General features: G+C 39.1%; 1 protein-coding gene across 1 annotated transcript in view; it reads left to right on the plus strand.

Moving 5' to 3' along the window:
• Window positions 1-27065, plus strand: part of MAOB (monoamine oxidase B) — a 75597-nt gene that overhangs the window by 23239 nt on the left and 25293 nt on the right. Inside the window, exons 2-4 of the mRNA XM_019648606.1 lie at window positions 19703-19807; window positions 20529-20620; window positions 25665-25806. Of these exons, the coding sequence (XP_019504151.1) occupies window positions 19703-19807; window positions 20529-20620; window positions 25665-25806 (339 nt within the window). The remainder of the gene's footprint in view (window positions 1-19702; window positions 19808-20528; window positions 20621-25664; window positions 25807-27065) is intronic.

Consider the following 27065-nt stretch of genomic DNA (forward strand, 5'->3'; position numbering starts at 1 on the left):
TATATAATTATAGTTGACATACAATATTATTCAACATCAGCTTCAGAAATACAGTGCGGTGGTCAGGCCTCTACATCGACTATGAAGTGGTCTCCCCAACAGGACATGAGCCCATCTGGCCCCCTAAGAAATATTTACAACAGTATTGATTATATTCCCCAGACTGTCTTTTCTATCTCTGAGGCCATATTGTAGTTACCAATTTGTATTGTCTCGTCCCTTCCCCTTCTCCTTCATCCCCACCACTCCCAACTAGCAACCCTCAGTTCTTCCTCTGTGTCTCTGAGACTATCTCCATCCACTTCTCCCATCCATTCAGTTCCTTAGAATCCACGTATAAGTGAGACCATATGATATTTCTCTTTCTCTGACTGACTTATTTCACTTAGCATAATCTCTGAAGCAATTTCTTAACCAATCTGGGTCTTTGTTTCTTAATCTAAAAATGGAGATAACAATAAGCCTTCCTCATAGTGTGTTGAGAGAGACAAATGAATAATTAAATTTGTAAAATCTTTGAAAGAGTCCTTGGTACAGAGCAAATGTTCAGAAACTGTTAACCATGATGATGATGACGACGATGACTGTGGTGGGGGGAGTGGTAATGGTGATGGTGGTAATTATGATGCTTGCCTATCACAGTCCTTATTTCTCTTACCCACTTTCTTCCTGATCATGACTTCTCCTTTGCAATGGTGTTTTTAAAAAATTATATTTAGCATGTGGGTATCAATCAAAAGTACCCCTTAAGTGAATTTCTCTGAAAACTATTTTTTTCCTGAAAATAATTGTTTCAAATATGCAGATGCCTCTGGGATATCCCTTTTATCTTAGTGCAGTTGGCAAAGTTTTAATTCTCTTAACATATCTCCAGGGTGCCTTGCATGTAATATTCACAAGTTGCCTCTTTGCCAGACTTGCCTCTTCCTTTATCTGAATCTCACTGCAGATTTCTCCTGCCATGTCATTTCTCTCCTAGACCCCAGAATGTTCTTCTAATCAAGATCCACCCAGCACCCACTGACCACCTCAACAAGTGACTGTCCCTAAATCAACACAATTTCACCACCAAGGATTAATGTTCATAGCAGCAAAGCTCTTTCTGTGGCCAAGGAAACCTTTCTATTTATGCATAAAGTCTTTTTTGATTTATTTCAAAGTAGAGTTCTTATTCCAAAGCATTGCATTTCCTTGGGAGGAATCTTCTGACTCATTTAAGTGAATCATCATCTTGGTTGAGAAAGATGAAATTACATTAGAGAAAGTAAACATTTTCCCCAATTTATGGAGTGAAAAGTTGGTATCTGTACCAGCATTAATCAGAGGCCAACTTTGGAACTGGGCGAGTTATTCAATGCAGAGTAGAATACATATTGTGTCGGACACATTCAAGGATATGAATTTTCATCTTGTGAGGACCTCTCTGTAGAGACAGGCAGACTAACCCTGGAGCCACAGGCCTCTGCTGAAGTCCTGGGCTTTCAATAAATTCAGTGTGGACCCTGGGCATGTAATTTACTGCTTCTTAGAAACCTCAATTCCTAGTCTGTAAAGTGGGACGATAAGTTTTTACCTCCTAGTGTGCCATGGAAATTAAATATGACAATATATAAAAATGACTTTATAAATATCAGGTACTTTCACCATTTTGAAAAATCTTATGTGGTAGAGAAATCCCTTGGGAGGGGATTTTTTGTTTGTTTGTTTTATAAATTGCTTTTTAGATGCAATTGTTCCAGACTCAGATCATCACATATTCTCAGATTTCAAAATGATAGGCTGGTAACCCAAAGATGATGATAATTGACAGCTGAGGAAAAACCCATTTTGATAAAAGTCATTTATTTTAGAAGTCCTAGTATTCCCCCTCCTCTTTTATGTTGTACTATGTTTGTACCCAGATTACACAGAACTTTCTCATTTTCTCATTACTCTATATAGTTTAGGGACATCAAAAGCATTCGGATAATATCTTTGAAAGACTAGGGACACACCTGTCGTCTGGCACCTGTGACCCCAGTGAAGCTACAGTTGGGCTAGGAAAGTGATGCAGTTGTTTGGGATTAGCTGAGCTGCTCTCTGAGGCTGGAGTTCAGGGTCCAGGTCTGGAGGTTCAGAGAGGGCTTGATAGAGGTGACTGGATGAGCACCTTCCCTGACAAGGGGGTGCAGGGGTGAGCAGTTGAAGATTGAGTTTTCTGCTGGTAAATCCCAGCATGCTGAGTGAAGCTGTAAGGGCAAAAGCTTTGCACCTTCTGCTACAGTGTTCCTTGGGCTCACACAGTGGAAATTCCCTAGAGAAATCAGAGAGCTCTTGATGTGTTTGTAAAGGGGCTTTGTGATATTTATTAAAATAATAACAATAGAATCTTTCTAAGTACTTTACATATATTATCTCAATTAATCCTCACCTTAGCCCTGTGTCTTCCCCCAGATTTTACAGATAATGAAAGTGCCAGAGATGTCAAGTAACTTACCCAAGGTCATACAGTTAGTCTGTTTCTTGAGCCAATGCTCTCAACCTGTCACTGACAGCTGGTAGTGCCTTTTGTAGAAAAAAAATATAGAAAGAGTAATGATATTAGTCAGTATTTACACATTTACTACGTGCAAGGCACTCTGTTAGGAGACATATATGTATTATCTCACTGATTGCCAGAAATAGCACCATGACAGTGATTCTATTTACATCCACCTTATACAGAGGCCCAGTAGTTAAAGTTGTTTCCCTGAGTTCACATGATTACCTAGTAGTGTGTTGAACATGACAAACTGTGCTCTTACCTCTAACAGCATGTATGTCGGCATAAAAATGGATCTTTCTCAAGTGATTTCTGATGTTTGAATAATCCAAAATAAGGATTTGCAATGATTATGGTTAAGCCGAGTGTCCCATTTTTGTTAAGACTATTGTGTTTGATTTTATTTCTTTACTGCCCTACAATTCAATCACCTAAATATCAATTTACATCTTCTTTTTACAGTTGACATACAACATTATATTAGTTTCAGGTGTACAACATAGTGATTATTATACATTTATGTAACTTAGAAAGTGATCACCTCGATAAGTCTAGTGCCCTTCTGACAGCATGCATAGTTATTACAATATTATTGACTATATTCCTTATGTTGTACTTTGCATCCCCATGATTGTTTTTTTTATAACTGGCAATTTGTACATCTTAATTAATCCCATTCCTTTTTTCACCCATCCTCGTTACATCTTAATATGATCTATTTCTTATTTACAACACTTCTGACACCAAATGTGTGTGGGGTTTTTTTCCCACTGCTATCCATTAATTCTTTAACTCTCTGGACACCAACTGGGTATCGTACAATTCAATTGAATTCTGACACTAACTGTCCAAAGTTAGTGTAGACCCCACAAGTTAAAGACTCAGTCTCACAAAACTGCCCCCACTTCGGATGCCACTAGCAAATTCCAGGTCTCTTTTTCTTCTGACTGACTGGCTATAAATCGGATGTTACCACGACACCCTCCTCAGGTTAGGAAGTTTTCTAAAACAGCTCACAGAACTCAGAGAAAACAGTTTACTTACTACCACTGCTTTACTATAAAGGATACAGATGGACAACCAGATGAAGAAGTACATTGCACAAGCTTCTGAAGCAGTGGTTCTCAACCTTTCACAGGGGTCGTCTAAGACCATCGGAAAACATATTTTCGATGGTCTTAGGAACCGAGACACCATTCCTCTATCTGTCTCCAGGCCCACATGCAGATACGCCCACATACGAGTACCCAGCGACCCCTGTAAAAGGGTCATTTGACCCCCAAAGGGGTTGCAACCCACAGGTTGAGAACTGCTGTTCTGAAGGGTCCTGAACACAGGAGCTTCTGCCCTCATGGAATTTGGGGTATACTACCCTTCAGGCATATGGATGTGTTCTTGTTCACAAACCTGGAAGCTCTCTGAACTCCCCTGTTTAGGAGTTTTTATGGAGGTTTCATTATGTTGGCATAATTGATTAGATCATTGGCCACTGGTGATTAAATCAATCTCCAGCTGCCCTCCCCACCCCCCCACACACACCTCTCCCCATAGGTCCAAGGGTGGGGCTGAAAGTTCCAAGCTTCTAATCACATGGTTGGTTCCTCTGGCAATCAAATCCCATCTTGAAGCTATCTAGGGGCCCAAAAATAGACACCTCATTAGCATAAACTCAAGTAGGGTTGAAAGGGGCTTGTTATAAATAATAAAAGATACTCCTCTCACCCCTATCACTGAGGAAATTGTAAGGGTTTTAGAAAATCTTGTGTCAGGAACTGGGGACAAAGAGCAATTATTATCACAGTATCACGCTTTTGTAGTAAAATTTTCCAAACCATAACATATCTATAGGAGCATGAAATTTTACAACTTTTTAATAATGGTTATTTTAACAAGCACTTTATATTTATGGCTATAAAAAAACCACACCAGGTTTATTAATTAAACTCGAATATTAGAACTGGGAAAACTATCCTTTGTGTAAATTATGATTTTATGAAGTGTTTTAGTGAGACTAAAGTGTTCTTTTCTCTAATTTAAGATTATGTGTAAGCTAATGTAGCTAGCAGAGCATGTTTAAATGCATGAAGGATAAAATTTCAATATTTATACATATTTAAAATTCATCAGAATTTGGAAATCATGTGAATTTGAAATCCAAAGTCTTTTCCTAAATAACTCAAAAACATATGAGGTTTTTTTGTTGGTGTTGTTTTTATTTTTAAGGTCCTTGGAGACACTTTTTTTTTTCTTTTTAGCTGAGCCATCCTGCTACCTGTTGGCAGCTCAGCGGCAGCTCAGCTCAGGCCGGGCATCGAACCGCTGTTGCTCAGAGCTCGCACTCTTGAGCGAGCTCTTAACCAACTGAGCCACTCGGCCGGCCCTGGAGACAATTTTAAGATGGTAAATTCACTCTTGCTCCTGGCAGAAACCTTTATATGAACATTAATGGGATTTAAAAATTATCACCTATGGTGTAAAAATGAGCTTTGCCATGTAGACCTTAGATTTGATTACAAAATTTTTTCTCTCAATTTCTCCCTTTCAGTATGAGTATATTTGTAGCAGTTATTGCTGTATTTCTCATTTCCTTTAGCAAGTTGCTGGTGAAGGTTATGGAGAAGAAGAAGATTGGGAACTCCCCACTAATCCTCCCAAAAGAAAACATCCTATTTTCATATGAGGTCTCACTATGCCTGGGTGTACAAGTTTTTCATGAGGTTTGGATCACTCCAGAGCCCTGGGATTGAGATTCTTTAGACATTGCTACAGTCTGTTGTGCCCATTCCAATGATTGGCTATTGTGGTGGAGTTCCCCAGGAAGTTGACTCTGAAATGGAGATTACCATTCAAGAGGGCTATTAGGGGGTGCTCTAGGGATCAACAGCTGTGGATAGGAGGGGAAAGAAGCAGGAGCCAGCAGAGGGAGTAGTCAAACTGTGATGTAATTTCATTGTAAGCCTCAGACAACCCTTCAAGGAATTCTGAAGATGGAATGACCCCTCACATCAGTCGGTCATTTGAAGTAAGTTACCTGGATAAGGTGGCCTAACCTTGGGCAAAGTGGTTTTTCTGCTGCTGGGGTAATTCCTGAAGGGGGCTAAAAACCAAGGGCTGACTGACAGGAACACCCCTAGCAGCTGAAGAAATAACTCCTTTTTTTTTTTTGAATGAGGATATGTGCAAACTTATCACAGCGTCTACCACACTGACCACTTAGATAGTTCACTCATTAGTGGTTTTAGGCCAAGTTTTATTTATTGGGGCTTCTGAAGACCTTGCCACCTGGCTAACAGAATGGCACTAGATAGAGAAGTGTAGGGGTGTCTGGGATAAGATAGATGCAGTCATGAATCTTGCTGACTGTGCTCTCCATAAAATAGCTCCCTATACCTAAAGATAGGGGGTTCTATATATTAAGGGGCTTTGCAATACACAGCCATGTAGCTAGGCGATGCCATGAAACTAGCCATGTGCCATGTTATAATTATGGTGCCATAATTCTCTGTTTCCATACACCTTCCTGTCCAACTAGACTTTGGAGCTCTTTCAGCCTGGGACTGTGTCTTATTTTATTTTTGTACCTTCAGAGCATTACATGGTACCTGTTTCATATCTTGTGGCTAATACAGTTTTACTGAATGAAAGAAAAAATTGTCCAAGTGTTAGTAGCATGATACCTGAGATTTTTTTCCTGGGCCTATCCAAGCCTATCAGTAAGACCATTTTGATTCTCTTCATTGTTTTGCTAAATACAGTGTTAGTGCTAATTTGATAGTTATCTGTTGCTTTGTCTCTCTGCCTAGAGCAGCAGTTCTCAACCTTCCTAATGCCGCGACCCCTTAATACAGTGCCTCATGTTGTGATGACCCCCAACCATAAAATTTTCGTTGCTACTCTATAACTGTCATTTTGCTACTGTTATGAATCATAATGTAAACATCTTTCTGTTTTCCGATGGTCTTAGGCGACCCCTGTGAAAGGGTCGTTCAACCCCCAAAGGGGTCACGACCCACAGGTTGAGAACCGCTGGCCTAGAGGCTTTTAAAATCACAATTACATTTAAACAGACAGAGTAGAGTGGCTATGACGTGGCCATGTTGGTGCTTGCTGTTGCGCATGCACCAGTGACTGCTCAGATCTTGGATCTCCTGCTGCATGAGAGGTGGCAAGAGCTGGGGAACTAGCTTGACTTTAAGCAGGGCTGAATTTGAACCCCCCTTATTAGCTGTGTGATCCTGGAAAAGTTGTTATCTTAAGACTCGCTCTCCTCATCTGTTAAATGAATTAAAACACAAATGTTCATATAGCATTATTCTAATAGCCAAAAAGTGAAGACAACCCAAATGTCCATGATCAGATGGATCGATAAATAAAATTTGGTTTACCCATAAAATGAAATAACTATTCAGCCCTACAAATGAAATTCTGATACATGCTACAGCATAGGTGAACCTGGAAAACAGTATGCTAAGTGTAGTAAATCAGACACAAAATTCACTTATATGAAGTACTAGAATAGGCAAATTCATAGAGATGGAAAATAGAATAGAGGTTACCAGTCAGGGGCTAATGGAGTGGGGGGGCGGGGGGAATGAGGAGTTAGTGATTAACGGATACAAAGTTTCTTTAGGGATCATGAAAAGTTCTGAAAATGGATAGTAGTGATGGTTGTACAACACTGTGAATGTACTGAATGGCACCGAATTGTACCCTGAAAGATGGTTAAAATGGTAATTTTTATGTTATGTATATTTTGCTGCAATAAAAAAACGGATTAATTTTATGGTATATGACTTTTATCTCAATAAAGCTGTTATTACAAGATAGGGTTAATAACAGTACCTATCCCACAAAAGACTTGTGAGGGTTAAGTATGATATATGAGAAGCAGTGCACATGGTCAGTGCTTACTAAAATGTAGTTGTTATTAAGCATGGCCTAGAAATTAAGCAGTTGCTTTATGCAAAGGACCCCATAATTCTAAAAGGCACTGATGCTTAAACTCTTTCTCTGGCCTTTAGATGGGTGCAAGAGTCTTCTCTAATAGTCATCTGTATACACACTTGGGTGAGCGTTGTCCTTTCCCAGAGCATTTATGCTTCCCCATGGCACCTGGCCCTACCCTAACAGAAGAAGAGCACCTGATTTACACTGGTCCCTTCCCTCTCACTAGCCTGAAACCCCATGTGGTCAGTGATAAGTGTTGTCAAGAAACACTTGGTGGTGTTTCAGTTAATCACCATGGAACAGTGACCTGACTTCACAAATGAATAATTCACCATGAACACCTTCCAGATGTGTGATTAAGGCATAGCTACCCTCTTGGCATCGTTACTCTTTGCTATGAATCTCCTCTGGACTCTAAACATGGTTTCAGATGAACATAGTATCAATTTTTTATTGATGGGTGGTTGCAGATCACTCTCGTTGCTGTATGGTGTTCCATTGTGGGGCTATAACTCACTTTATTTGTCCATACTAATGTTAATGGACATTTAACATTCTCATGTATGTGTTTGGAGAACATTTTCTTGGGCACCCACTTAGAAGTGAGTCATAAGCTATGTGCATGTGCAGCCTTAGTAGATACTGACAGTTTCCCAAAGTGGTTATACTGCATTACGCTCCCATTAGCAGGGTATGAGAGTTCTGTTTGCTCTTTAATATCACCAACACTTGGTATTGTCATCAAACTTTCTCAACCTCAAATCCCTTGACTCTTAGGTAAGGGCCCAAGGTAAGCTTCAGGTACACTCCCTGGTTTTATGTACAGAGTTGTTTGTATGTGCGCACTTTACTGGAGAGATTTCATGGTTTTCAACAGGTTTTCAGAGAGGTGCTCGTACCCGAGAAGGGCAAGGACCACTGCTCTAAGGATTCTGCTTTCTTATACTCCCTAGCATTGTGATAGTACAGCCTTTTATTTGAGCCAATATTTCTCCTGGAAAAGCTAAAGCTGCCAGTTAGCTGTCTCTATTTTTGAAAAGTGCGTTATTCAAGGCCAGAGCTCTCTGGAATTTTACTAGTGCTGGTGCATTTCGGGCAATATGTGGGCAGTGTTCAAAGTTACCTCCTTTAAATAAAGAGATGATGTTTATTGGGATATTTTAGATGCCTGTGCTATTTGCTCAAATAAACAGGTCCGTGTCTGCAAATTGAAAGAGTGAAAAAATTGGCACAGAAAAACGGATTTTAGCTGTGGACATTATTTGGCTTTGAAAACAACCTCTTGGCATCAATGGTGTGTCCTGATGGCTTGCAATGTGGTATGACTGGAAATGGTTGATGTAAGCAGCACAGGGTTAGGGACACAAAACTCTGCACCCTTTTCAATAAACCCTTATTCTTTGAGGAAACTATATAGATTAATTTTGGAGACTTGCCCCTGTGAAACTCAGGCCTATCTCTCTTGGCAGGTGTATTGATAACATATTATGAGGATAAAAAGGACAAAGACATTGACTAGGTCTTTTGGGGGGGGGAGAGTTACATTTTTCAGCCTCCTAGTTTAAATACATATTTAAATTTTTTTCAGAAGAAATTTATTTTGATTGTGTTTAGAAAGCATTAAGTGAGACTCTATCTCAGGCCCTGACGAATTCCTCTTCTTATTTTAATACTATTTTCCTTAGTCAGTTTGGTGTGCTATAACAAAATACCATAGACTGGGTGACTTATTATACAAACAACTTATTCCTCACAGTTCTGGAGGCTGGGAAGTCCAAGATCAAGATGGCAATAGATTCGGTGTTGCCATCTTCTTGCTGTGTCCTCACATGGTAGAAGCTCTTTAGAGTCTTTTATAAGGGCATTGATCTCATTCATGAGGAAGCTGTCATGATCTTATCACCTCCCAAAGACCCCACCTCCAAATACCATCACACTGGGTGTTAGGCCTCAACATATGAATCTTGGGGACACACAAACATTTAGTCTAAAGCACTATTCATTCAATCATCCATCTATCTGTCCATCCATCCAGTCATTCAATATTTGTCAAACATCCATCAAATATATAACACTCTTAAGCATTATGGGAGGATGTACATGATTGATTCCTTTCCTGAAGAGCTGGAGAGAGAGGAGAAACATGCATGGAAGACCTGGAGAATAGTATTAAGATAACCTGGGCAAGTACAAGCTAACATGGTAGGGACTCAAAATGAATGAACTTTATGTTTAGAGCACTAACCAAGGGTGAGGTGAATTTTGGAAGGCTTCTTGAAGAAGCTGAGTCTTAAGCTGGGCATAGGAAGTGGTTGAAGCTTGGCACTGATGGAAATTAGAAGGCAAAGAGCCTTCGAGGGAATATGCAGCAATAATGCAGTGGTGAGGTTGGCTTGCTGAGATCAGGGAAACTGCCTGACCAGAGCACAGAGGCCATCTCCTTGGCAACCACCTTCTCTGGAAACCTTGAGAACCAGGGTCAGAGCCTAGATGTGTTCCAGTGAGCAAGGGAACATCCCTGTAGAAGGAGAAATAGGATGAAGCTGCCTCCTTCCCATGCCTTGTGCAGTCTATTCATACTCCCATCTCAGGACACTTGCTGAGACCTCTGCCCCCAAATAGCCACATGGTTTCTCTTCTCTCCTTTTTTATCTTTTCACTCAAATATCACCTCTGAGTGAGGTCTTCTCTGACCACTTACTAAAAATTGCAATCAACCCTAAACTGCCAACACTTCTTTGGCTTCCCTACTGTCTTATTTTAAATAGCACTTATCACCTTCTAATAGACTACATGCTTTTCTTATTTTTTTTTGTGTAGTGCCTGTTTTGTTAGTGTATTTTGTTGTACACCTAAAAGCTCCCAGGAGAGCAGACACTTTTGTCTGCTGTCACTCACTACTGTGTCTCCAGAGCCTGGAACAGCGACAAGTACATAGGAGGTGCTCAAGAAATATTTGTTGAATTAATGAATGAGTGAGTGAACTGATCTGGCAGCCATCTGAAAGTGGGCTGGACTGGTCCTTGCCTGGGAATAGGAGGGACAGCTACAGAAAAGATCTGGCTGGTCATTAAACCCACCCTTAGCTTCTACCTGTTCTGTAAGAATCTCAGTTGGTTACTCGATCTTAAATGCCTTCCAGAGACTGTATTTAAACAACTGAGCAGTGGCTCATAGAGCAGAGACCTAAGTAAGAGCTTGAACTCTGCATACACAAGCATGAGGTCAAATTCTGTTTCCATTGCATACAAGCTGTGTGACCTTGAGTAAGTTATTCAACCTCTCTGTGCTTCAGAGCTCATCTGTAAAATGAAACATACAATTAGCAGCTTACTTACTGGGTTGTGAAAATTAAATAATTAAAACTGTTAGCATAGTATCCAACAAATGGTGCTCAATAATGATAATTATAATTAAGAAGCTGGGAAGCCAGATGATCAAGAGCGTGGACCTTTGAGTGTCTGAATTTAGATCCTGCTGCCACTTATTGGTTGTGCAAATCATTATTTCATCTTTCTATGCCTCAGTTTCTCCATCTGAAAGAGTTGTGAAGATTAGTAAATTAATACACGTAGAGTGCACAGAACAAGGCCTGAACAGACTAAACACTCAGTTTTAGCTGTTGTTGTTTTGTTTGTTATTATTATTCCTGCAGGGCTTTGCCTAGATTCTTAGCCACTACCATCCCCATCTTCCCCATTTCTTCCTACATGGACAATTCCAGGTCTTTCATGTGCTTCAGTGCTGCTGGCCGGTTGCAAAAACGTTGCCATTGCTGCCTGCCCCTCCCTCCAGCTTCACCCATGTGATGATGTAAACAGAAGACAGTGTCAGTGTCAGTGCCAGCTCCGGGTGTTCAGAAATGGGAACACAAAGGAAGAAAACCATTTGCCTAAGTACAGCTTGCCAGGCTTCCCTCCCTCTTCCCCCATGGGGAGGATTAAGTTTCTTTTCTTCCAAACTAGAAATATAGATCAAAAGTAAAGCTTTTGATAGCATAGTCTTTGCTGATAGCTGTAAAAATGATTGAGTTCTAGAGGCCCGGATGGCCTACTCCAGCCCCACACAGTGAGGATGGCATGATTTCCTTGAACAGCAGAGGAAAAACCCTGAGAGGAGAAGGCCACTATTGAGAAGCCAGATCTAAGAAGGGCCAGGCTACCTCTTCCTACGGGCAGAGAGAGGGGTCAGTATTGGGACTAAGTTGGCGAAGGGGCTTCCCAGATGGGACAGAAATTAAGGTGTGGGGCTTTGGCCTCCAGAGAACAAGAGTCAGGAGAAGAGCAGGACATCTGGAGCATTGAAGTTGACATTAGTGTTGTGCATGTCACCAAGTCAGCCTGTTTCTGAGGGCTGCTCACCCACTTACTGGGTAGGAAATCCAGAAGGCAGATTTAAGATTTTTTTACTGAGCCTGCCGAGACTCACGGGGTATAAAATAAGGCTGTGTGATGATTAAGTTGGTTGCTGTTTTCAGCAAGTCTGCTTCAAAAAATCAAACATAAATCTTCATGACAGGAACTCTCATTCTAGGAATGTATCCAAAGAGGATTAATAAAAAATGTGGACATGGTTTATGGGTAATAAGTGGCTGTATAAGTGACGGGACATTCATCATGATCACAGAACTGTCAGCAACATCCATTTAGTGAGCACATCCTGTTTGCCCTGTATAATCTCAGTTAATTTCTACAATACTCCTGTGAGATGGGTACCATTATTCCAAATCTAAATATAAGAGAATACAGATGTTGAGCAACTTGCCTGACTCACACAGCTATCAGGTTTCAGAGCCCATTTGAATCAGCTCTGTTGGCCACTTAAACACCATCCTGCATTCATTCTGCAGTTCTATTCCAGTGCTTCTCGTCCTTAAAAATTACTGAGAACCTCAATGAGCTTTTGCTCATGTGACTCTCTGTATTTCCCATATTAGGAACTGGAACTGAGAATTGTTAACAGTATCTATTGATTCTCCTAAAATAACAGAAAACCTATTGCAAGTTAACATATTTTTATGAAAAAAAAAGATTCTAAAAAAATAATGAGTGAGTGGCATTGGTTTACATGTTTGCATATCTCTTTCACATTTGGCTTGATAAGAGACAGCTGGATTCTCATGTCTGTGTTGGCCTTCAAGCTGTTGCAAAATGTTGTTTTGGATGAAACATAGGAAGAAAATCTTCCCTCATGTGTGGTTGGAAAGGGGAAATCCTCATAAACACCCTGAATGTATTTAGGGTACCCCAAGGGGTTCTCAGACCACAGTTTGAAAATTGCTGTTCTGTGCGTATTATGGAATTTTATGTAATAATAAGAAAAGTATGCCTAATGAGTAAATAAATGACATGGGAAATGTTTAGGATACAACACTCACTGAAAACAAGCAGGACAATAATAGTGTATACAATAAGACCTCAACTGTAGAATGTATAAAATATATGAAAAGATGAACGAAACATGCTGAAATGTTGATGGCCATGGTACAGTTCTACTTGGTTGGATTATGAATGCTTACTGTTTCTTTATAGTTTTCTTTGTCATCTAACATTTCTATAAGGATAAAACACATACTCACATATGTATATGTATATATGTATGATATGATATATAACATTTGCATGAAGAATAAATTCCAGGCTTTGCCTTCTCCCCACCAGCAGGGATGTATGCCTTTTAGCTCTACCTCTCCACAAGTGCTCACCCTCCCTGAAGTGAGCCCTAAAGAGTTTGGGGCTGCTTTGAACTTCTCTGTACCATCTGTTTGCCCCCAAATTCCTTCCACTATTTCTTTTAGAGAGCCCATAGGACAATGTACCATGCTCTCACATCCCAGAATCCCTGCGGTGATGTCCCTTCCTCATGGTGCTTGCTATGGACACTTAATTTATATCACAGGGATTTTAATATTAGTCACCAGTATATACTTAACAGCTCTAATGAATGGTTTGTGCTGATTTGTCAGACGTTTCCATCCCCCCACTCACCCACTTGTGACCTTGACAACTACTGTAAAGAAAATTGAACCTCCAGTAGCTTCTACTCATGAGCTGTGAGATCATGAATTAGTCCTTTAAATTTATGTGAGCTTTATATTTTTTCCTATAAAAGGAAGAAATAATATCTGCTGGGCCAACCTCAAAGGGCTCTGTTGTGAAGTTAAAACAAAAAGTGCTGTATTTATTTAGACTTTGTAACACAGGAGCACCCTGAGCAGGGGACTTACTCTGATGTCTTCTGATGATTTCTTCAGAAAACCAGGCCTCCTTGGACAGCGTTCTAAATAGTGACAATCACTGGACTGTTTCTACAATGGCCAAATCTGAGGCACAAAGCTCTTACAGTGCCTTTGGTTATGTAAAATAAATTTAGACATTCCCTCCTTACTCTACTTATTCCCTGAAGCTTGAAGATTTGAGTTTTTATGGGTCTAACAATAGCTATTTCCTGTTTTTATCAGAAGCTTTCCCTAATCTTAGAATAATCGCTTTTATAAATTTGAGTAAGCTGTTACTTGCTTGGATGTAAGACACCAAGCACTGTCAGTAAATGAGTACATAAAAGGGTATAGGTTTTCTTCTTCTTCATCATCATGGTGTATCCTGCTACTTTACTAAATTCATTTATCAGTTCTAATAGTTTTTTTGGTGGAATCTTTGGGGTTCTCTATGTATAGTATCATGTCATCTGCATATAATGACAATGCAATGATATTAGGAGATCGGGCCTTTGTGAGATGATTAGGTCTTGAGGGCAGAGTTCTCCTAAATGAGATCAGTGCCCTTATATAAGAGACTCCAGAATGCTCCCTTGTCTCTTCCACCATGTGAGGACACAGTAAGAAGATGGCCATCTGTGAACCAGGAAGCTCGTCTTCACCAGACACTAAATCTGTTGGTGCCTTGACCTTGGACTTCTCAACCTCCAAAACAGAATATATTTCTGTTGTTTATAAAGCACTCAGTCTATGGTATTTTGTTATAGCAGCCTGAACGGACTATGACAAACCCTAAATGTAAAAGATCATTTTAGAATTTAGAATTCTGTGTGTCAGATAACAAATTCAAGGTCACACAGCTAGATATTATCAAACATTTATTGTGCAATTACTTTGTGCCAGCAATCTATGCCAACAGGCCCTAGGCATGCAAAGATTATAATTGTAACAGTAGCAGCTGCAGTAATAACAATATTTATTGAGAACTTACAACATGCCAGCCACTGTTCAAAGTAACTTACATGGCTCAACTCACTTTACCTTTTGAGTACATCTGTGAGGGAGTTACTGCCATCCCATTTGACAAATTAGTAAATTGAAGCACAAAGAGGTTAAACAATTTAACACAGCTGGTGAGTTGCAGAGCCATGACTTGACCCAGGTAAACTGGCTCCAACACCCATGCTCTTGCATCTTACAATCCAATGGATGACACAAAATGGTAAATGCATGATGCTGGTGCATTGAAGTTAGTGACAGTTGAAAGGTAAATGGAGAGATCTGGGTCACTGAGAAGGCCACCTAACCCAGCTGTTTACGGTAATCTGGACATACTTCCTGGAGGAGGATAATGGGGCCAAGAGATGTTTAATTGGTAAGATTGCTATTGGGCCCATAGAGATTATGCAACTCACTTGCTCTGTGTCAATCAGTTTAAGAGAGGCAGAGCTGAACTGGGATCCACATGTTCTTTATGGAGATTGACCCATGGATCAATCCATAGGTTTCTACTGAGTAAGTTCTGTGTGCTGAGCTCTGATGGAGTCATACAAGGTCTGACAATTAAGTTTGCAAACTTGTTACAACCATGTTGCTAAAATTTTTTGATATCAGAAGGATTATTCATTATGAATTTGTACCAACTGGACAGTTAACCAAGTTTACTATTTGGAAGTGCTGAAAAGGCTGTGTGGAAAAGTTAGATGACCTGAACTTTTCGCCAACAATTCGTGGCTCTTGCATCATGACAATGCACCAGCTCACATGGCACTGTCTGTGAGGGAGTTTTTAGCCAGTAAACAAATAACTGTATTGGAACACCCTCCCTACTCACCTTATCTGACCCCCAGTGACTTCTTTCTTTAACCAAAGATAAAGGAAATATTGAAAGGAAGACATTCTGATGACATTCAGAACATCAAGGGTAATATGATGACAGTTCTGATGGCCATTCCAGGAAAAAAGTTTCCAAAATTGCATTGAGAGGTGGACTAGGCACTGGCGTCGGTGCATACCTTCCTAAAGGGAGTACTTCAAAGGTGACTGTAGTGATATTCAGCAATGAGGTATGCAGCACTCTTTCTAGGATGAGTTCATGAACTTAATTGTCTGAATTCATGCATAGAGGTTTTTAAAAATCAGCATGCAAATTGTATAGTATGGTATGTGAATTATATATCAACAAAGCTGTTTTTTTAAGCCAGCATACACCTAGCAGCCAGAACTTGCTTCTAAATACTATTCTTTTGATAAAAGGAACAAAGGCTCCTAGGAGAAATGGCAGATCCTGGGGCTGGGGCAGAAACAGTAGATAAGCCTGAGCAATCTTCTAATGCCAAAAATGAAGGAAGTGCTCAAGAAACAAAAGGATGGGGGAATAGCAAAAGGACACAGGAGTTCCCAATGGCCACAGGGGGAACAACTTGAGTAAAAAAAATAAATAATTGTAGTATTGGATTATAACCCACAGTGTAAAGTAAATATATGTAAGTCCATACAGATAGAAATAAGAGTGAATAAATAGATAACAGGGGAAAGAAGCAAATCTTCCTTAGACAAGAATTTTTTTTAAAGATTTTTATTGGGCAATTGGGGGATGGGAACAGTGCTGGGGTATTAGGGGAAGGGGAACAGACAAGTTGCTGTCGTTTTGTTCTTCAGTCTAGTTGTGGAGGACGTTGCTTCACTGGCCCAAGTTGGCACCATCATTGCGCTCTTCCCGGGTGAGGCACATCAGTTGCCGGCTTCTGGACGGCCGCTCACTGCGGCTGCTGGCCGCTCACACTGGCTGCTGGCTACACACGGTAGCTCATGGCAACCCACCGCCACAGGGGCTGCAGCCTATGCCGTCGCCGGCGACTCATGGCAGCCCAGCTCCAGGTTGAGCTGTTGTTCAGCATCTTAGCTGTGGAGGGCAGTGTACTGGCCCTCATATGTGGGATCTGAACCGCGGCCCTCTGGCGTCCCAAGCCAGTTCTTAACCATCACGCCACTTGGCCGGCCCTAGAGAAGAAATTTTTTTAAATATGTGGATACTCTGCCTCTAGGAAGTAGAACTTACTTCCCACTATCTTCCTTTGAGGATGGGCTGAACTTAGTGACTCTTTTCCAAAGAACCAAACATGGGAAGGGGAAAATAGTAACAATAGTGGAGAAACCTGGCAGACACCACCTTAACCAAGGAATCAAGTTAACATCCCCAACAATAAGTCAAGAGGTTGTCACGATGTGATGAGAAGGGCACTTTGGTCCTGTTGTATTCCTCCACCAAACCCAAAACTCCTATTTAAATATGAGAAAAAACTTCACATATCCAAACAGAGGGCCATTCTACAAAATACCTGACTGGCATTCTTCAAAACTGTCAAGGTCATGAAAAAACAAGGAAAGACTGAGAAGCTATCACAGATCCGAGGAAGCCAAGGAGACTGATTACTAAATGTAATGTGCTATCTTGCATGGGATCTTGGAACACAAGAAGCACACTAGACCACAAACTGGTGAAGTCTGAAGTTTCATAAATGGTGATGTACCAGTGTCAATCTCCTGGTTTTAATAAATATACAATGGGAATGTACAATGCTAACATGAGAGAAAACTAGTTGAGAGGTATACGGGCACTTTCTGTACTGTCTCTGCAACTTCTCTGTAAATCTAATATTGTTTAACATAAAAAGTGTATTTGAAACATAAAGAATAAAAGTCCATAGTGTTGGTCAAGATGTGGAGCAAGTAGGACACATACATTGCTGGTGAGAATGTGAAGTGGTACAACCACTTTGGGAAACAGTTAAACTTAAAAAGTTACACATACAGTTCAGCCATTCCACTCATAGGCATTTACCCAAGAGAAAGGAAAACATGTACACAAAAAGACCTATACAAGAATGTTCATAGCAGCTTATTCACAGTAGATCAAAACTAGAAATAGTTATTAACAGGGGAATGGATAAACAAAGCATGGTACGTACATATAATATAATGGAATACTACTCAACAATAAAAGGGAACAAACTGCAACATGGACAAACCTCAAGAACATTATGCCAAACAAAAGAAGACAGATTAACCTAGAATCATCCATATTGCATGATTCTGTTTTTAAGAAAAAACTAGAACAGGCAAAACCAATCTATAATGACAGAACATTAATCAGTGGTTGTCTGGGGCTAGAAAGTGGGCAAGGATTGACTGGGAAGGGACAAGAGAGAACTTTCTGGGGTGATAGGACTGTTTTATGTCTTGATTGTGGTGATGGTTACACAGGTGCATACATGAGTCAAAACTCCCCAAATCATGCATTGAAAATCATTTCATTGTTTGTAAATTACACCTCAGTAAAGCTGATTAAGTGGCGTGATAGTCAATTTTATGTGTCAATTTGGGTAGGCTACAATAGCTAGATATTTCATCAAACACGATTCTAGATATTTCTGTGAGGTATTTTTTTAGATGAGATTAACATTTAAATCAGTAGACTTTAAATAAAACAGATTACTCTTCATAATGTCAGTAGTGTCACCCAAGGAAATTCTGACAGCCGACTGCCTTTGAACTTGAACGGCAACTCTTCCCTGGGTCTCTAGCCTGCCAGCCTCTCCTACAGTTTTTGGACTTGCCAAGCCTCCACAATTGCCTGAACCAATTACTTAAAATTAACCTCCCTTCCCCCGCCTCCCACACACATCCTTTTGGTTTTATTTCCCTGGAGGACCCTGACTAACACAAGAAAAAATGGAAGCCTGTATAATAACTCTTCCCTGAGAATCTTATGGCCTTGTTGGAGAGAGATGAACATGATCACAGAATTACTACAAGAATGAACATGATTAAGAAGTACACATTGCCAGTTCTAAAAATAGTCTTGAGGATATAAAGTACAGCATAGGGAAGGGAATACAGTAAAAAATATTGTAATAACTATGTATGGTATCAGATGGGTACTAGACTTATTGGGATCATTTCATAAGGTCTATAAATGTCTAATCACTATGTTGTACACCTGAAAGTAATATAATATTGTATATCAGCTGTAATTGAAAATAAATTTTAAAATAAAGAAAGAAAGAAATGTGGTTTTCCCTCAAAAAACCAAGCAAACATGTAATCTCTTTTCATTTCGCAACTCCAGTTTCTCTGCCTGCAAAGTCAATATGAGATGAATCTTTGCTGAATGACTGAGAGTTGTGAGATTTTGGTTAACTGTGGACCTTGAGTTTTTCCAATTAAGTTGAAAGATGTCAGAATGCACAGCCTTGTTTCTGACTCAGGTTTTCAAATGGACCAAAAGTGGTTTTTGTGTATGTTCCTTAACTGCCATCAATGAATTAAGCCCCCCCCCCTAGAGATGACTTATAGATTGTCTTATTATTTACCCTTGGGCAAATGTGTTTCCTTCATCTCTGTGTCAAGGTGTCCCTGCCCTGCTGGGAAAGCCAGGTAGAATAAACATGTCCCAAGTAGTCTCTTCTTTCTGCTTTGACCTTGCTGATCTCTGAGAATTTCTTAGTTGACCTAGAGCATCTGATTCCTTGGGAATCTGTTTTGTGGGCTCTGTTTTGTGGCTGTTCCTACAGATGGTTGCATTTCTACGATTGCTTTTTTGTCCACTTCTACCTTGTATAATGTTTATAGTTGTAATTTTCTGACCCTCCAGGCAAACAGGGTCTCCTGACACTGAGGTATTAGCAAGCATTGTTGGGAAATGAGATTATTTTAGGCAAACCCACTTCTGTACTGGCATTTAAATTTTACATGGTAAGGGTTTCAATTTCAGAAACATTTGAATTGTGTTTGTTGTAGCACCAAATTTATTTAGGTAACACAATTTTGTTTGACATCTCTATTCCAAAAAGTTAAGTAGGGTTCTGTGGCCACAAGGAACTAAAACACTTGAGTGTGTATTACATATTGCTAACTAACATGATTTTGCTTGCAGGCATTTATCTACTTGGTGGATTTAATTACTTTTACATTGTAGTAAATGTTTCCTTTTAAAAATATTTTGTATCTCACAGGGCAAATCATACCAATTCAGGGGCCCATTCCCATCTGTGTGGAATCCAATTACCTACCTGGATCATAACAACCTTTGGAGGACAATGGATGCCATGGGACAAGAGGTATAGCTTCCTAAATCTTCTTTGACTACATTTGCATTTTTCACAATACGTTTTAAAGAAAGAAGATGCAACATATCACCAATGCATAGCACATTGTGTAGCACGGAGTAGTTTTGAGTAATGATTTATTAAATGAATGAATGAACTTGTTTCTAACTTCTAAAAGAATGAGAGGTCCAACAGACTGCTGTTCACTGCTGATGAGGTGGGGAGAAGATCATATATTACTCAGCCTTCCTGGGATGACATTGCTAATCTAGAAAATCCCCGGGACATAGTAAATTAAGACTTCTGGGTCTTTGATTCACCACCATGCCCAAACCTATAGCCCATAAGTAAAAACACACAGAACCTGACCTGAAACTCCAGTTTAGACATGATTTGGTACAGCTGTCTGATCTGTGTTAAGGCGCTGAATTTATGAATGTTCTCTCTAAATAAGTAACTCAGTAATCGATAGTTGGAAATGGACCCATTACAACATAGCCTCCATTTATTGTGCAGGAAGTGTTATCATACATTAAATATTGATCACGTGGTAGAGTTCTATATTAGGAAAGCTACACAGAGAGCATTGGCTGGGCAGTAAGTCACTATTGGGGGGATTTGTAAAACTTCCACTTTCTGTCTTTAAGTTAGAGGTTTTAATACTATTGAAATAGTTTTCTTTAAGTAGAAAATGACATTACCCCTCCAAAAACACATTCTATTCTGAATGCAGATTCCCAGTGACGCCCCGTGGAAGGCGCCGCTTGCAGAAGAGTGGGACTGCATGACGATGAAGGAGCTGCTGGACAGGACGTGCTGGACTGAGTAAGACTCTTCGTTAGGCAGAGGCATTCACTGTGACGCTCTTGTAGGTTTGTTTAGCGATCCCGTTACACACAGACGCGGCAAGTAGCTGCATTGTGTGTAAGCCCATGCCGTTTGGCCAGGTGCAATGCTGAAAAGTATTGGAAATGAGTCCTACCCTACAGGGGTCTACTCGTCAACCTACATCTTTGGAATGGTTTTGCATCACAAAGCTGGTATTATTCCGTGAAGTCCTCAGAACAGATGAGAATGTGCCACCTCCTTAGCTTAGAACGGCTTCAAGACCATTAGCTTCAAGATTTAATTTCTCAAGTTGTTGATGTAGGAATACTTTTGTGCTCCTCACTGGTGGTCAAGTGTAGAGAGAAGTTCTCTGGATAATTCATAACTATGATAATTCATAACTATGTAGAGGAAACAAGGACATGGTGAATTGGTGGTAAACAACGTAAGAGAAATGGAAGGCAACTGCCAGGAGACTGTTCTTCCATGCTAAATAGCATGAGTTGGGAGTATGTTTGGATCTGGGGTGGATGTCTTCACTAGGCATTGGGGAAGGAAGCTGGAGCACTGACAACTAAAAATACAAAACAAGTTTTTAGAAATATCTCAATCTAAGCTATGGAAATAATCAAAAGACATAAAATTTATATACTAACTGATATACAGAGGGTACCAAAAAATGTATACACATTTTAAGAAAGGAAAAAATACTATTAAAATTGTAATACTCAATATATACCGATAACAAAAGATGAATACAAGTCATGTGTATACTTTTTTTTGGCACCCCCAGTATAAATTCAACTTCTTAAAATATAGCTTAAAGAAGGAGAGAGAAAAGAAGACAGGAAGAAAGGCACACAAGGAAGGAGGAAGGGAGAGAGAGAAAGGGAGAGAAGGAGATTCAAATTACTATTTTTAAAATGGAAAATGTAAATGTCTAGTAATACAAGATTGGTTAAATTAATTATTGGACATCTGAAAACTGGAATACTCTAAAGCAGCTGTTCTCAACCTGTGGGTCGCAACCCCTTTGGGGGGTCAAACAACCCTTTCACAGGGGTCGCCGGGTACTCGTATGTGGGCATATCTGCATGTGGGCCTGGAGATGGATAGAGGAGCGGTGTCTCGGTTCCTAAGACCATCGAAAATATGTGTTTTCTGATGGTCTTAGGCAACCCCTGTGAAAGGTTGAGAACCGCTGCTCTAAAGTCTTTTAAAATCATGTTGTAGAAGAAAATTTTTTTAGGTTTTTGTTACCAGTTTCAGGTGTACAAAACAACATAGAATAATATTTAATGGCTTTAGAAACCATATTAAACATATAGAAAAGCAGGCTGTCATTGAATATATACAGTGTGATATACATTCTCATTTCTAAAAAGGAAACTGTATATGCACTGCAAAAGCAATGGACATCATCAAAATGTTTTTTAACACTTAATATTACAATACAAAATTTATCCACGTCTTTAAAAATGCTTCACCAAGCATCATATTTCATGGTTGCAGAATATTCCATGGAAAGTGAATACCGTAATGTATTTATCCATTAATATCCTTTTGGGCATTTTGGTTACTTCTAGTTTTTCACTATTATTATTAATAATAGAGATTTATCTGTGATAAGCATCTTTGTACTTCTCCTATGTCTTCAACCTTTAAAAGCAACCAATTCTAGAATAGTAAAATCCTTTTGTTATTATGAATTCAATGCCTATTATTACTTATATCCTTTTTAACACTTATCCAATGCTATTTACCACTTTATTGACAATGTAATTTGTAATATAATTTATTTGGATTGTAATAAAGTTGCAGAATTTACTTTTAAATTCTATACATTTGATTTTCAAAATATAGTATTTAATTATCTGCATTTGCTTTATAACTTATGTTATGAAAAGCTTTTCATAAATTCAGTTAGGTCTTTTCTCGCCAGAGAACTTTAAAGCTCCTTGATGATAGGACTAATTATATTCCTTTGGGACTATAGAAATCTGAATTATTCTATCATAGTCCTTGGCCTAGCACTCTCCTTAGTGAAATTCTAGGTTGTTGGCTGACAAAATAAAGCATTCTGAGATATTAGGAATATATGAACACAAGGTAATTTTGTAACTTTTCCTAAGGAAGATATACAAGATATATATTTCCTGGTTTTAAAGGAAGTAATACCCAGAATATCCAATCTATCATGATTCAAACTAAAGCAGAATCATACAAAGACTAATGTTGATTACTCTTCCAGTTATTATTTATAAAGTGCTTTACAGAAACACAAATTAAATTTACAATGTGGTCATACCTTTGTAAATACCCTTTTAAAAACCTATAACTAGAAAAATTGCATCAAAATGAAACTAGTGACTATCTTTGGGGGAGCAGAAATATGGAAGATACTCATTCTCTTACCTTTTTACTTTATGAACTTTCCAAATTTTATATGTGTATCTATTTTTCAGGTAGAAACTATAATAACATTTATCTTTTAAAAAGTCGATGGGGCAAAGAATACAAAAACATTATTGCACTAGCTTCCTTGACCTTCCATCCCTCAGATATTGTTCTTCTCATTTCTTTTCTCACTAAAGCTCCCAGAGTAAATCAAATAATGGATTAGGAATAGCCTGGCCCTCCAGGGAGAATTACTTTTAGATCTCCCTCCATTTCAAACTAGGATTTTATCTTTCTCACTAAATTGGCAGCAATAACAATTGCAATTGCAGCAATATTTTTGTTTAATATTGGCTGTCTGGCTAGGCCAACATTAAGTTTTAGTTATTTATTACTCCCTTTACCTTATGCTGCCCCAATTCACCTATGAAAGAGGGAATAAAAGAAATAGGACATCAGGAAACAGCAAAGGATGTATTCACTTAGAAGGGAAACCATTTTAAACCCCAATGTTTGGATATTTGCTTTCGATAGATATTTGGATATTGGATATTTGCCACAAATTGCTTCTGCAAAGACACCACGAGTCAGCAATTTCCATCCCTTCAGTTATCATGAGGAACCTTATGAAACTAACTCTAAGTCACTTCAACATATATATTACACCATTTGCTGGCTAAAGTATGGGGACTGTCACAAAAGTTCTGTCAGGTTGTTGTGGCTGAAAATCTAATACAGGTTGAAAATCTAATGTAAACACTGTCAGTAACTGGTATGTGTGGTAGCTGTAATTCAACAAACTTCCAGATACAAGGTACACTAGAGAGGTGCCCCGAGTCAACTTGTCAGTTGACGAATCATAAAGCATTTCGAGGTATTAAAAACATGAGGTTTGAATCAGGTATGATGTGGTTTGAAGTTGTACCATTTAGTGAGCTGTGTACTACATATTACTAACCTCTTTGAGATTGTTTTGGAGCTTGTGAACTGGGGAAAAATAATAACTGTCTTATAGTTATTATGACAATTCAATAAGACAATAGATTTAAAAACCATAGAGTGTGGAGAAAAAAAACACAGAGTTCAATAAATGGAAGACAGTATTATTTATTCCGCCCATTGTCAGCACGACCTGGTGGCAAATTCTGCCTCAGACATAACCATACTAACAACACACAAACTTTATGTCAAAGTCAAAAGGGGGATTGGTCCTTATTAAATATATCCCAGAGTACACATTACTACTGTGAATTTTGGGGTGCGTTAGATGTAATTAAGTCATCGGAATTGCGTGAAATCATTCACTTTCTGGTGTGCCTGTTGGTAGGATATAACCTCTTGCCATTTGCTGACACCTCCAAGCAAATGTTCACCTATCTATGCTCTATTAATTGCTTTCCCCCTCATCCACCCTTTGGGCTTGTTTTACTTTAGGCAATAAAATAACTGAATAGATAACTGTGACTAATTCTGTGTTTGGTACAGCACCTAGTATATTCCTTGTATGTTATAGATAATCTAAAAATAATATGTAATTGATATTTCTCATCAACCATTCATTAATTATCCAAAAAGTAACTATTGAGTGCTTACCATATCCCAGGCACTTTTATTAAAGGGGACAGTATGGTAAGCAAGAAAGTTGAGATTCCTGTTCTCATTTGTTGGTATTCTAGAGGGGGAGATAGCAATAAAAAATAATAATTAAGATAATTTAAGACAGTGAAAAGATTTCTAAAGATACTATACTATGGTAAAATGATAGAGAATGCCAAAGTGCTGGGAATGTGGAAGCCAGTGCTCATTTTCATAGACATATAAGAGTTCATTTCTGAGGAGACATTAGAATTACTAGAGAGAGTACAGGATGATATAGAGAAGGTAGGCATGGGCTACATCACTTAGGACTTTGGAGGCCATGGTTAAAGCTCTGAATCTTATTCTGGTTTTGATAGGATGCCACTGGAGGGTTTTAAGCAGGAATGACAGGATTTGATTTACACTTTAGAAAGAGCACCATGGAGGAGAGGGAGGTAAAACGCTTCTGGCTTTGAGTATAGTGAATAGATACCAGGTGAGGAAAGTGGAGGTAGAGGCTAGTCTGTGGGAGATAATTGCAATGCTCCTGGCAAGAGATGATGCTACAGTGATGGTGATAAAGGTGGAGTAATGTGGGGAAAGACAACAGAACTTCCTAATGGATTGGATGCAGGAGAGTGATGGAAAGAGCAAAATTAAGGTTGATTTCTAGAGTGTTGCCCTTAGCAACTGGACGAATGGTGATGCCTTTTACTGAGATAGGGATCACGGGAAGAGTAACAAGTGTGTGGGGAGAAATCATGACAGCACAGAATATGGAATACAAGCTGATTCTGAGTAAGGTATTTTGGTTAAGGGGAAAATAAATTTCATACTCCCGAAATCTCTGATGTCATGTTTTATTTATTTATTTTTAAAGAGTTTATATCCACTCGGCCGGCCCTGATGTCATATTTTATAATACAGGATTCTAGTGACAATTTTCTGTAACTTGTCAAATTGTGCCAAACTTAGCCAAGTAAAATTATTGCTTGAATAATTTCCAGAGAATGACAATGATGCTCTTTTGCATTTGGCATTTTTGCTCTTGTTTCTTCCTGAGCAGATCTGCAAAGAAGTTTGCTACTCTCTTTGTGAACCTGTGTGTCACTGCAGAGACCCATGAGGTCTCTGCTCTCTGGTTCCTGTGGTATGTGAAGCAGTGTGGAGGCACGACCAGGATCATCTCAACAACCAATGGAGGACAGGTACTCATCCATACCCCCACCATTCCAACAGGAAACTACCACTGCCTAAACGCAAGATTGCCATCATCCTTCAATCATGAACGGATGAATCAGGAGGCAGTCTTGTGGCTTTTCGAGCTTTCTCATGAGAGCCCAAAGTGACTTTTGTGAGGAACAGTCTGTTGTTAGGTATTCGATGTGAGAACCCATCAGTCAATGTAATTTTAAGAGTAGGCTTGTCTCTTTATATTTACCTTTCCAATTTTCCAATTAGGTATACATTTGGTTATTATTTCGTAAGTTTCTAGGAGATCATCTGATGAACATAACTTGAGCACTTTTTGGAAAGTCAGAAATACATTTTCATTTTAAAGCATTCATTCATTCATTGCCTATTTCCTGAGCCCCAACATTATGTAAGGCACTTTGCTAGGCACAGTAGGAAGTGGGTTAGAGTTCTTATATAGTTGGCTTGGTAGTCATTTTCCTTTCCTCTCTTTCTTCTTCCTCCCCCTCTTCCTCCTCCTCATTTCCCTCTTTTTTCTTCTTCCCTCCTCCTTTTCTTCCTCTTCACCTTCTCTTTCTCCTTCTTTTCTTCCTAAACCCATTTGAAATAGTCTTTTAAAAATTAGCTGGACTAGCTGCTCACTCATTCCTGCCAAGACTCTGACATTTGAGTGAAGCGTTTTTGGACATTCCAGACCAGCCCATCTGCCAGCAGAAACATTAATGAGTAGCCACAGTTAAAATAAATGATACAAGGAATTGCCCAGTCAAGTCCTTAATATACTCTTAAGAATAACAGAAAAAAAATGCTTTTACTCTGCAGTGAACTTTAAAAAAATTTTAATAGACTTTAGATTTTAGCACAGTTTTAGATTCAGAAAAAAGAAAAAAAAGAACAGATAGTATAGTATGGAGAGTTTCCAAACACCCTTTGCCAATATAGTTTCCTCTTTTATTAACATGATGCTTTAATGTGGTGTATTTGTTAAAAATTAATGAATCCCTTATAACTAAAGTTCATAGTTTATGTTAAGACTCACTCTTTGTGTTTTACAGTGATATAGGTTTTGACAAATGCATAATGCCATGTATCAACCATTAAAATTTCACACAGAATAGTTACATTGCACTAAAAATCCCCTGTGATTTTTTCTGTTCATGTCTTCACTACCCAACTCCTGGCAACTACTAATCTTTTTCCTGCCTCTATAGTTTATCTTTTCCAGAATGTGATAGCACTGGAACAATGCAGCATGTGGCATTTTCAGACTGGC

The sequence above is a fragment of the Hipposideros armiger genome, unplaced genomic scaffold (assembly GCF_001890085.2).
Source record: "Hipposideros armiger isolate ML-2016 unplaced genomic scaffold, ASM189008v1 scaffold_7, whole genome shotgun sequence".
NCBI classification, from domain to species: Eukaryota; Metazoa; Chordata; class Mammalia; order Chiroptera; family Hipposideridae; genus Hipposideros; species Hipposideros armiger.